Genomic DNA, 13,245 nt, shown 5'->3' on the forward strand with positions numbered 1-13,245 from the left:
TTTCCTTTAAACTCAACACTTTATCACTAATGCTAATTTTGTTCTCAGCTACCTTGAATTTGAATTTGGGGAAATTAGGATATAAATAAATAAATTATATGTTCAAATTATGGGATATAAATATAATAAATAAATACTTCCACTTAGCTGAACACAAAAGGTCAAGACACCCAGGGCAATAAAAATTAAATAAAATCCTTACCTTCTCTGAGTAAGGGATATAAACTGACAATAAAACCTCATCTGGCGCGAGAACAGCATTTTCAATCCCATTCAAGAAGTCTTCGTTCAATGGAATTTGCCGAGTTCCACCTGCAGAATAAACTGCTTTACTAGAAGATACAGTCTGTCCTTTTGCTATCTGAGATATTTATTTATGAACATATTTACACAGAATTGCAGGACAAGACAAAACCAATCATGATGTGCCCCTTCTTATAGGATTTGAACAGTATTCCCAACCCAGAAAATGCTGTTTAATTGTAACAGATAAGCAAGAATTGGCTTTGTCAGTCCGTACGTACGTAAAGATACCAGATTCAGAACACAGCGGCCAACAGCAAGAACAGGATTCAGGTCTGAGGATGGATGTCTGCTGATGATGTTACCTCCTAAACTCTGAAGGGAGAAGGAAGTGATTTTTACTCTCCATTTTCCATAAAGATAACTCAGCATCTATTTTGGAGGCCAATAAGAATATGCTAAGTACATGAATAAAATGGAAATGACCTGTACTATGAAAAGGAACATTCAATCACTCTGAGTAAAGAAACACCAACTATTGAAAATTTTAGAATCTGTTCATTTAGTTGATACCAGAAACATACAGCAATGTTCCTGATCTGCTGTCCACCCAGATGTTTTAATTGCTTCAGGAGGGCACGGAAGATCTCTGCTTTCTCCCATGGTAGATCTGAGACAGCCTGGGTCAAGATGGCTTTCGTTAAGGACAAGCTGCAGGCAGCTCCTAGTGTCAGGCCTGTGACAAGAAAGACATTTTAAGCAGTGATACTCAGGTATCTAGCTATAAAAACATATATATCTCTCTTGCTGTGACTACCCAGTTGGACATCAACCTGAAAAACACTTCCAGAATGCAGAAGTCATAGTATGTCTAAAACGCCCTGATCAAGCAGCTTTGAAAGAGATCAGGGAAATGCTGAAGAGACAACAGAAGAGGAAACATTCACCTGTTTTTGAGAAAATCACAGCATTCAGATCAAAAATCCTAGAAGGAGAGATGATAACTGGATGAGAAGCATCTTTAAATTTCATGTTGAGTCCTAATAAAAACAATACAGAAAAGTTACTAGCATAAGATAGATCCAGACATCACGTGAAGATGCTAAAATGGAGTGGAAATGGCAGCCACACCTCCAGCCTCCACAGAAACACTGCCAAAACACAACAGTTAGGGGCTGGGGCTCCTAATTTCTCATGTCTGCAGAGAACCCATCATAGCCTGATGAACTCACAACACCCTGGCCCCACCACAATTCCTTGATTCACAACACATGTAGCGATACTGCACTGAACATCCATTCTGTGAGCAACTATGGACTAGAATGCCACCACTCTGTTACAACAAGACTGCAGGCACTCCGTCAGGCGGGAGCTTGACTCCTATTACGTTGCTCACAATGTGGTTTTGGAACACAATACTCAGCAAGGACAGGTAGGTGGGGCTCGTTAGCCATGGAAGGCAGCCCATCTAGGAGAAGGAAAACTCCGATTTCAAACCTCCACTGCCTTGTGGCTTTATCCACTCATGGAAAAGGCTTCAGGAGTTAACCTCGAGGCCAAATCCAGAGCTGGAGTCCCGAAGGCAGTTCGTGTCGTTCTGCCAACTCCTGCGACGTCGCTGGAACCAGTTGTATTGGCTCTTGCCTTTCCATTGGACCATTTCAGCAATGTGGAGAGGGGGGGTCTGCTGCTTGGGTAACAGCCTATCCTCCATATAACCTTACCCGGGCTTCATGCTCTGGAGAGGACACTCCTCAATTCAGAGCATGTTACCATAGTCTCTCGAGACTGAAGGATGCCTATGCTACTCAGCAAGGAGAATAAAACACAGGATACACATGCCTTGACAAATGTCTTGTAGAGAGTGTGCAGCAATCCTTGGGGAAAAAAACTCACACAGGGAAGGAAGCAGCTAAAGGGGGTTCATTGACACATCTTGAGAATAGTAACTTTCAGTGGTTCATTGCACAGACCATGAGGTTTTGTCTGGTACAGTAGCTGCACCAGTGCCACAGTATCTGAGCATTGTGTTATCATAACTGGGGAGGGGTGCCAGATAATCAACATAGTAGAACTTCTGTTCTATTCGGTCAGCTCCTAGTCATATTGTCAATGTATTGCCATAAGTTCGAAATAAAATTTATTCTGCATAGATCCCTTTTAATTGACTCTTTTTAGCATTGCAACAGTTGGGAGCCAGTGAACAACTAGTCGATTGTCCGCTTTTTACAAGAAACTTTGGAAGTGATAGGAACATCTAAGCAGTCTTAGAATCTTCACAGAATTTCTCAGAGCGATCTCAAACATTAATAAAGGTCACAACATAAAATAAGCATGGCTTCTGGGAGGTTATTTGAGTTTTCATTAAAGCCAACACTTGTTTTTATTGATATTGCTGCTGTAATTACCAACAACTGTATTTCCCACTACAAGAGGTGCTTTGGGAAATTTGGATTTCAGCTCTAGCACTTCCTTTAGAGTCACTGGAGAAATCCATGTTGTCCTTTGTCCATGGAAAACTAGAGTTCTTTTATGCTGGTCAGTAGCCATTAACTATAAAGGAAAAATTATAGAGTTAACATTTAAAACACAAACACAACTCTTTCAGAGAAAGGTTCTCAGAATCCCTCAGACATTTTAACTCTTCCCAGCTAAACCAAATATCTTCTGGGATGGAGATTCATATCCTTCCCTTTTCCTGCTGTGGCACAGTTAAGCAGTAGAACTTTGAAAATATTAAATTCTGATTTGAACTAACTGCACTAACCTGGAATAAACTGCATCACTCTTAATTCTAGTTAGTTGAAACAAGCTTATTTCAAAACACAGTTTATATGGCTGCTAACTGTAATTAAGATTAACCACACTGAGTCTTAGAAGTGAGAAGTTAAAGCTTGCAGTCTTTTTGCGGCTGTCCGGGAATATAAAAGGAATGTGTGGGGACATAGCAACTAATCACCAGCTCATATCGTTGGGAGCTGATAACTGGCTTGATCATTTCCAGCCCAATTCAGGGCTGCATTTCACATTTGCACAACTGCCATTTGCATTGAGGGGAAGATATTTTCAGGTGCAAACTGTGGACTTTCCTCCTATGCAAAGAAGCCAGCTAAGGTGCCTCGAATAGCGCTACAATAGGCACACAACTAAAGCTCTCTAACCCCAAGTCCACAACTTGAATCTGAATCTGAGGCCCTGTGGAGGGAAATGTCTTGTGCTAAAGAGCAAATCATGAAACTGAGGTAGAAAGAGGGGAAATCTATCTTTTTTTTTCAAACTATTGTGGTCATTAGGGCATTCCGTAAACAAAAACAGTTAACTTGCCCATCTTTTCTAATGCAATGTGCTATTTAGGCTTTAGATACTCGAAGTACAGTAGTCAGTGGGGAGGCATTATTAGTCATATCAATGACCTCTGCCTTCCTAGGAAAGCTTTCTGAGTACTCTTGAGAAGCTTAGTGGCACAGCATGAATAAAGCAGCCCAGTCTTACGTAGTTATGTACAGCACACCTAAGCCCACCGATGCCAGGGGCTCTGTGTTGGATCTGGCTCTTAATGGGAGCTACTGACATAATTTAGGATATATTCAGTTCAGGAGACTGAAGGCAAGAGATTCTCATCTTACTATCAGCTCAGGTGGAAAAGTAGGTTTCTGGGTTGAATCCTGTGTTTGGAATTCTTCTGCTATGAAGAGCTTTCTGCAAATCTGTAAGACACAGAAACAATACGTTATTATGTGGGCAAGAGTACCCAAACCGCTCTTTGAATTCCTCTCAGTAAGCACCTAGCAACCTGGATGCTACCTCTGAGAATTTTAGACTATTATGCATTGCAGGGCCAGATTAAGACCTTTAAAGGCCCTAATCACTGAAAAGACTATGGTGTCCCTTACGGATATAACATGTGGCAGGTCCCATGACTTGAAAAAAAACCCATATAGTGCAAACATTATATGCAGGAAAATATGGTAATTTAATTGTGTAACATGTGGCAAGAAAGAGCCATATATTACATGCCAAATTATATGTACAATCAAATTACTGGCTTCCAGCCCAATCTTGCACTTTCACACTTTAATTAACATATGTCCTGCCTTTTGGGGCATTTTTCACAGTGGCTGTTATTTCTTTGGCTTGCACATATAGTGTAGAAGCCATGAGTCTAAAAACGTGGAGTAAGGAGTAAGCATGCAAGCATGGAGAATGTGGCATAATTCCAGAGAAACAAAGGCAGGGCATAGACAAAATTGTGTTGAAGGAGTTTTATCTTTCTAAGACTTACCCCTTACAATTCTTATAGTGAACATAAATGCACAAAAACAGACACATACGTCATTTTGTTCATAGGAAGAGAAGCCTTCCTCTATGTCCAAGCAACAGTTTATTTTCTCCTTTATGTTACAAGATTGAAAGTCCTAAAGAAAGAATCAGAATTTATTGTTAACATGGTAAATCTATGAAACGTCTGATTTGATATTTTTGCCTGGGACTTCACTCGAAGTGCAACGAACTCAGACTCAGCTTTGAGTACTTTTTTCTTGTAGCCAGTAGAATACTGGAATACAAAATAACCCCTTACTTTTTTTTCTTTTCTTCTTCTTTTTGTGCAAGCCATGATACCAAAAAGCAGGAGTGACATTTCTAGTTGTCAATATATTTACCTCATTTGTGGGAGACACTGCAATTCTTAACAGGTTTTAGAAATGCAAGACCCCCTAACCATTTCCTAGTATATTGCAATTCCCTTGGGATCAGGAAATACCTCAGAAGTCACTCAATATCATTTTTTTTCATTGGAACACAAACACACAAAGACACAAAGACACCTCCCACACCAAAGTCAATCATTGCAGTTGCTGAAAATCTCTACAGTTTTCACACATTATACTGCTATGGCTGAAACCCTGTTTTGTAAGTTGTGCGAAACCAGCCATGGAGACTTTTCCAAAAATTAAACATTTCTGATCACCCTGAAACTCTTCTAGAATCCCTTTCATTGTGGGAAAGTCATTGTCAGCTGCAGGACAGGAGAGAAGTCTTTAATTTCTGAAAACTGTCACTGCCACAATGACTTAACTGGGGGTTCCAGCGGAGCATTGGGACTTTCAAGTGAAACCTTTTTTTAAAAAGTAGTCCCAAAAATTGCCACAGATGGTGACTTCTCCACCTTTACATGGTATATCTGCTCAAACAGGATTTCAACTTTTGTATTACATAGGAATCCAAGCCGTTGGTTCTCTGCTAGTGTCTGAAATGTATGCTTTGCTATTTCTAGGATATTTGTTCAGCCTTACAAAATTTAATTTAGTTCTTTTTAAAAATGTGTACTGTATTGGCAAAGAGACAGAGGAATACGCCAGATCATGTAACCAGGAGAATGACCCCCCCCCCCCCGCAAAAAAAACCTTACCTTTGTTTTACAGAAGGTCTTGCAGCCTTCAACTATTGGCCTGTATCCTGTACAACGGCAGAGATTGCCTTAAGGAAGGAAGAGCATAATAAAGTTAGCAACTGAAATTCTTATTTCACAACAGAACTGCCATCTTTTCTGGACAACTCTTTCCAAGAGGGGATTTAAATTGGTCATTCACTCTGAAGTTTAAATGGGATTTGCCACAAGCAACAATGAATTATAAGCTGGTGACTACACGACACAAAGATAAGCCCAGGGAAGCTTGGTGGGAAATCATCACTTTTTAGTGGAAAGTTGTCTTTTTTAAAAAATATAGCCAGCAGGGGTGACTTAAATGTGCTCCAGTTCACTGGCATTGCTTTTCCTCACTTTCGACTCTGTGTGATTGCCTGAATGATTGGATGTCAGTTTCCTTCTATTGAGGTCCTGTTATTTGTTTGTTTGTTTTATTTAAAGGCCACCTTTCCCTTGCTGCCTCCAAACAGTGCTTTTCCCCCCCTTTCAAACGTGCTTTAAAATTAGTGCTGATAAGCAAGATGTCAGATGGACTAAATGTCAGATTGGGGGGAGAGGCAAAGTAGACACTGTGCTTCTAATGGAAACTGCCATCGGACACCTCCTCATATCAAAGGCAGCTTTTGCTGTTAGAGCTCCATAGGGATATCTGACAACTTTCTCTGCCCCTGCCCCTGCTGACTCCTGCAACTACCTGTTTGTCATATGGCTGCAGTGATTTCATGTTTGGGAATCAGCAGGGACCTGCTTTGAAAAACTGCAGATCAAAGTAGAACAAAGCTGGGTAATTGCGCCTCATGTCACATGGGACATGGGCTAGGAAGTTAAAGGAGAAGGAAAACTTTGTGAAATATCTCCTACCCCATTTACAGATACAAAGTCAAAGTTTCAGTAGAGATTTTGAATTAGGAGGTATTAGTAATACTGACATTTCTTCTAGAATTAACAGCTGTGGTGGTTTTAGCTAGAGAGAAGTCTATTTAATCCATTTTGCAACTGGAACCCAAAGTCTGATTTCTTGTGGTTGCAGGAAACACGACATTAAACTGAATGTGTTGAGAGCATGGAGAGATTAGAGGGAAATTCATACATTCCTTTCTGATTTCATTTTCCATGTTTCATGCACAGAAATATTTCTAAATATAGAACAAACCAGGCATAAATAGTTTTCTTTTTATGCCTAACAGTATTTTTCATGCCCTGCATAACAAATAACTGAATGAGAATTTTTAACTTTTCAATTAATATAACAATTATCCTTCAAGATGGCAGACTGGTAGCTGGTCGGGAGTGTTTCCCCCCGCCACTTCAGTCTGGTTTTCTTTTCTTTTCTTTTTTGTTCTTTTTAATTTTGTTTTCTCACTGTTCTCCCTCCCTTGGTGAATTTCTTCATTAGTTGCTGGACCACTTTGAAGTTGGTCGGAGGCCAGTAAATTTTTACTTTTCTATTTTAAATTCCGCCTATACTTTTCCCATCTTGAAGGATACTAATATTACTGATTTAAATTGTTGTTTTTATTGTTTTATGATATTTTTACTGTAAGCCGCCCAGAGTAGATGTGGTCTAAATGGGCGGGATATAAATTTAATAAATAAATAAACAAGCTTTGACAAAACACGTTTTCTGTTTTAGACCCATACCTGCCAGTGCTTCATATATCTGTTCTGAAGATGGTTCTGCATGGTTTTGTAATAAAGCGTAGACAGACATAACCATTCCAGGAGTACAAAAACCACACTGGGAGCCATGGCATTTAGCAAGTCTTTCCTAGAAACAACAGTAATGACAAAACAGCAAAATATAAACCAGCCATTAAAGAACACAGGATGTTACCATTACCTGGGACTGTTGTTCCAACGAGCTCAGAGCTATTGAATTTCAGAAGACACAGATCTTTCCCAGCACTAACTAGAGACACTTGGGACTAATCCGTAAGTAGCTCTTGGCTGAATAGGGAGCCCTCCCCTTGTTGCGGAATGAAGCAGCCCCTCCCTAGATCTAGCAAGTGGGGCATGCTGCCTATAAAGCACTTCTCTATCATTCTTGCTAGAGCCCTTGCCCATTCAACTCAGATGCTTCAATGATAAAATCTATAACCTGCAAATCTGTTCGTATCTGAAAGAAAGAAACCAGGCCATCATTTGCTCACCTGAACAGGATGAATCCTGGATTTGGTGCTTCCAATACCTTCAACAGTTGTGACAGCTGTGCCATGCAATGAACAGATGGGAATTAGGCAAGCATTGGCTGAATAATGCCTTGAGATTAGAATGGAAAGAATCAAGGAATCAAGGGCTATACAGTCAGTTTTGGACACTGTTACGTGGCAATTAAAATCTGGGGATGAGTTAGGTATAATAATGTCGTACTTCATTTGAGAAATCTGTGAACTCCGCAGGTCCAAACTGGGCCTATTATTGCTCTTGTGCAAATGCGCTGAGTGCATGTATCCCGGCAGACCCAGCAATGAGACTGACTACATGGGTGTTTAGCTTGCTGTTTGATTCAATACACTAGGAAAGGGCTGGTTTGCTCTTAAAGATGCCGATCAGAGGATGTCTTTGCTAGACTGAACCAGCCCCCACCCCGAGCGGTCCTACTGGCACTACTGTCACAAGGCTTCTACTATTTTGGTGTGGGTAGGCTCAATCTGGTTTAGATCTAACACAAGCTTTACGAGGAATTCAAGGATGTAATGGTATTAAAAGCAAATTGGGGAAAGTCAGAATGTTTATTGTTAAACCACTCAGATAAGGAGAAAAGAAGAACGAAAACAATATTTGGAGGAATAATGGAAAATGTTATTAAATATTTCAGGATTAATATTACCTGGAACTTACAGGATATACAGTGGTGCCTTGCATTACGACGTTAATTCGTTCCAGCGAAATCGCTGTAGAACGAAAACGTAAAGCGAAAATAAAAAACCATTGAAACGCATTAAAACCTGGTTAATGTGTTCCAATCAGCTAAGAACTCACCGTCCAGCAAAGATCCTCCATAGAGACGGCCATTTTGGGGTGCCTGTGCAGCGAAAAATGGCTCCTAAACACAGCGGGGAGCCATTTTGAGCACCCGGTGTCCATTTTGAAAACCCGACGATCAGCTATTTTGATCGTCGGGAAGCAAAAATCGGTTCCCGAAACAGGGAACCGATCGTCGCGCAGCGAAATTCCCCCATTCAGAACATCATTTTGCGATCGCAAAAACCTCATCATAATGCGGATTTGTCGTTAAACGGAGCGCTCGTCTTGCGAGGCACCACTGTAATTAAAATAAATTTGGATAGACTGAAAAAAGAGATAACTGGACGGATAAAAGATTATCAGAAATTAAAGATTTCCTGGTTTGGTAGAGTAGCATTATGTAAAATGAAAATTATTTTTAAATTAAACTTTATATTTTGGACGCTTCCTATAAAATTACAGAAAAACAATTGAAAGAATGGCAGATAATGATAAATTGTTACTGTAATGGATATAAATGAATGAAGATAAATAAGAAATTATGGTATGTAACACAAAAAAATTGAGGTCTTGGATTACCCAATTTAAAATTCTATAGCAAATCGACTCAGACATATGCCAGATAGTATTAAAAGTAATAAAAATTTAATTTGGACAGAAATAGAAATGCAGGGTAAGGAAGAAAAAATTTAAAGTATATTGCTTAAAGAAAAGACTGGAGAAGAGATTTAAAAAGATTACTAACCCTTTCCTTAAAAATATTTTAGAAAACTGGAAAAAGTTTAGGAGTGTATTGAGCCCACTGACGTCTCCCTTATCCCAGGTTGTGCATTTAAAGAATTTTCCAGAAAATCTTTTTTAAAAACTCTTAAGAATATATTAAAAGATAAAGGGATAAATAGGATAAAAGATGGGATGGAGAAGAAGATAAAGGAAATATAAAAGAGATTTTGGGAGGAGAGGGGATTTCTTGGTTTAACATGATTCAAATAGAAAGGTGGACAAGGGAATGGAAAAGTAAGGAAGGGAAAAGTAGAAAAATGACAAAATTTGTAGAGATTATTGAAAAAAGACTGAAATTAGAGGAAAAGAAAGAAAGAGAACTGTAAGTGAAATATATAAACTATTAAGTCAGGCTGAACAGGATACACAAGGATTAAAAGCACAGTGGCAACATGATTTGGATAAAGGAGCAGTAGGAGAAGAATGGGATAAAATGTGAGAATTATGAAGAACATGTCTGTGAGGATAAAGGAAAATTGTTATAAGGTAATATGGAGGTGGTATTTGAAGCCGGTAAAACTGAATATAATAAATAAAAATTTAACAGCACTATGTTGGAGGTGTAAAAACAGAGAAGGGGATGTATTTACATATGTGGTGGTTACGTGAAGTAAGAAAGAATTGTAGCAAAATTTTAAAGAAATAAGAGAAATAACTGGATTAAATATTCAAATGTCCCTGTCAATGGCTTTATTGAACATGGTTAAGAAAGATCAATTGCTGAAAGAAAATAAGGATTTAATTGTAATAATGGTTACGGTAGCCACATTTATATTTGCAAGAAATTGGAAAAATGATAACCAAATTAATTTAGAGGAATGGTATAGAGGATTATGGGATATGGCAATTAATGATAAATTGACACGTGATATGAAAATACAAAGAGGCCTATCAAAAATAATGATTTTAAGAAAATATGGAGTGTATTCCTGGAATATATATTTCGGAGATGAAAGGGGTATATGCTGATGGAAGAAACAATGAATTTTTGGAGAGAAAATGGATTGAATGAATTTTTAAAATATTAATAATGCAAGTCCTGAGGGTGAAGGTGGCACTGGTGTATTATGTAATTGTATTTTATTGTGTTGTTAGGTTTATGTTGTTCAGGATACTGGGGAAATTAAACACTGCCTTGACTCTATGAAGGGGCCAACGAAGTGAGGAAAAAATTATTTAAAGTGTATTAAAGTTCCAGTCAAGAACTTTCCTGATACAGCTATGGACTCTTGAACAGACCTTTAAGAGAAAAGTAAAGGGGGAAAAAACCCTGCTTGCCCCCTCCTGTTTTGTCTTTCATTGTTTTAAAGTGATACAGTGCATATGCAATGCCCTAACACACTTTAAAAAAATTCTTCCACTTACTTGGACCTTCCACAGACTCTGCTGTTTAGACTATGCCTATCTAGACTGTTCCTGTATTCTCCTGGTATGAACCATCAAGCTGGACTGTTAAATTTTGCTACTAGAGCATATCAGGTCCTAGAACAAGGGAAATTATGGATTAAACAACCATCAGTGATACAATCACAACTACATGACAAATGTCATGTCTTGCTTGGCCTTCAACTATTCTGCAGTATTGCAGTAAATACATAACTGTAATAAAGACCTGGTATTATTGACATGTGTTAAATTTGGGATAAGGGTATACTGTACATTCTGGATAAGACTATGTATAAAATGTTAAGAGTTAAATCCAGTTATCAGTCCTAACTAGAGGAGAATGAATAAGACTGTTAAATCAACACTGTTGTAAATCCCCTTGTTCTAATGTATCTACTCTAATGAGGACTAACAATTAGACTTAGTCCAAAGATCTTTTGCTGTCATGAAGACAAATTTTATTTCAATAGCGAAGGTCTTAATCTAATGCCCTTAAGTCTGTTGACGCTGGAAAATATTACAAAGGATACAGTATCTTGTTAGAAACTGGATTATGCACGGATATCATTACGGTGCAGGCACCACAGCCCCCACTTCCACATCCATACTTTGTCCCTGTGAGACAGACTGAAAGCATGGCCGTCAAGGAAACACACCATTCATAAATCAATATAACTTCACATGCCAATGAGGAAGTTCAGGCTCCAAACAAATAGCCTTTGAAGCAATTAATGCATCTGGAATGATTGATTTGCTAGCTGCAAATGAAGTTGAACATAATTGGCAGTGGAACAACATCCCCCAGCAGAGCTTGTTAGTATCAACTCCTTTGTGGGAATCATGTCACTTGATTCTGTTCTTATATACATGTTCCCTAAATTTACTCTGAAGGGTTGGATGATCCTCAAGAGGAGATTGGTGGGTAGTTTGGGGTAAATCAGTGTAGTTGGGGGAGGAGGTATATTTTTATTTTATTTATTTTCATTTCATTAGATTTAAACCCCGCCCATCTAGACCAATGGTCAACTCTGGGCAGTATTACAAAATTTAAAAACAATAGAACCATTAAAAATGCAAAAATCCAAGATGTTAAAATGTAAATATTAAGATATAGCAGGAGGGAAAGCCTGCCTAAATAGCCATGTCTTGTTTACTTCTAAAGACACCCAGAGAGGCAGCCTCTACAGGCAAGTTGTTCCAGAAGCAAGTATAAAGTTCTGTTACATAAGTCTGAACTAGCAATATTAAATAACACTCATAGTACATAAATTTCTATAAACTGATATGATGACCTTACACATTTAGTACAGACCATGCTGGTTGCAGACAAGAAATGCAACATGGTTATTATTATTATTATTATTATTATTATTATTATTATTATTATTATTATTATTATTATTATTATTATTATTATTATTATTATTATTATTATTATTATTAATTAATTTATTTATTTATTTATTTATTTATTTATTTATTTATTTATTTATTTATTTATTTATTTATTTATTTATTTATTTAACTTATATGCCGCCCACACTACCCGAAGGTCTCTGGGCGGCTTATATCCCGCCTATCTGGTCGGATCAGGACCACTCTAGGCGGCTAACAACATAAAACATACACTAATGCATTTTGTTGGACCAGCACGGACCTTAGCAACACAGAGTACATTATTCTTGGGATACTTCCACACATTATGTTTTTCAGGTGGGGGGCTATGATCTATATCCAATGTCCCACTAGCAAACTACCACTAGCAACTAGCATGATCAAACTTTCTTGCCACTGAAGCCTTCTGCACTGCCTGATATTTGGCTTTAAAGGGTTCTCCTGTTCCCCAGGGCTGATTTTAAGGATGCATGATTTAAGGATTGTAGTAACGTGTCATCTGAGAGAAGTGATTCTGTCAGTAGAACTAGCCTTTGGATTTCTTCCTGCCTGGACTCAGAGTACATGTGCAATCTGTTGGTGATCCAGTGCTCAGCCTTATCTGTGCACTAAAGAAAAAGATATGATTCTTTCTCAAGTAGGACAACAATGTTGTTTCTGGATCAGCATTCTTCACTGATATCTGCAAAAATGGAACATCGTAATATTAATTGTAAATCCACAACAGCTTTCTTCATTTTTATTTGGTAACATTGTTCCAATTGACATCCTTAATTAAAACTATGAGTGCCTTTAGAATCCTCATGTTCACCAAAATGTCAAAGCAAAGCATCTGTGCACCAGTAGGGTCTTCAGGAATCTCAGCATCATCTTTCAAGTGAATGGTACTCAAAGGGCATGTGCAGAATATATTACCCAAGCAGCACAGAGATCAGCATCTGCAAAGTTGAATTTTTTTATACCAAGCGGGGCCAGTATATACCAGTGGCTCTAAAGGTGTTTCAGGCTAAGTCAATCAACTAACTCCTCTATGGTGCACAATT

General features: G+C 38.3%; 1 protein-coding gene across 2 annotated transcripts in view; it reads right to left on the reverse strand.

The window, feature by feature from the left end:
- Positions 1-12,699, reverse strand: part of LOC110079891 (aldehyde oxidase) — a 59,951-nt gene extending 47,252 nt beyond the window's left edge. For both annotated transcript variants that reach the window (XM_072979049.2, XM_078379913.1), the window contains exons 1-11: positions 11,338-12,699; positions 7,822-7,930; positions 7,313-7,439; positions 5,654-5,721; positions 4,575-4,658; positions 3,870-3,950; positions 2,652-2,796; positions 1,191-1,283; positions 828-979; positions 525-618; positions 203-312 (exon numbers count right to left, since the gene is read on the reverse strand). In XM_072979049.2, the coding sequence (XP_072835150.2) occupies positions 203-312; positions 525-618; positions 828-979; positions 1,191-1,283; positions 2,652-2,796; positions 3,870-3,950; positions 4,575-4,658; positions 5,654-5,721; positions 7,313-7,439; positions 7,822-7,930; positions 11,338-11,444 (1,170 nt within the window). In that variant the 5' untranslated portion in view covers positions 11,445-12,699. The remainder of the gene's footprint in view (positions 1-202; positions 313-524; positions 619-827; positions 980-1,190; positions 1,284-2,651; positions 2,797-3,869; positions 3,951-4,574; positions 4,659-5,653; positions 5,722-7,312; positions 7,440-7,821; positions 7,931-11,337) is intronic.
- Between the last annotated feature and the right edge of the window lie 546 nt (positions 12,700-13,245).

The sequence above is a fragment of the Pogona vitticeps genome, chromosome 1, assembly GCF_051106095.1.
Source record: "Pogona vitticeps strain Pit_001003342236 chromosome 1, PviZW2.1, whole genome shotgun sequence".
NCBI lineage: Eukaryota > Metazoa > Chordata > Lepidosauria > Squamata > Agamidae > Pogona > Pogona vitticeps.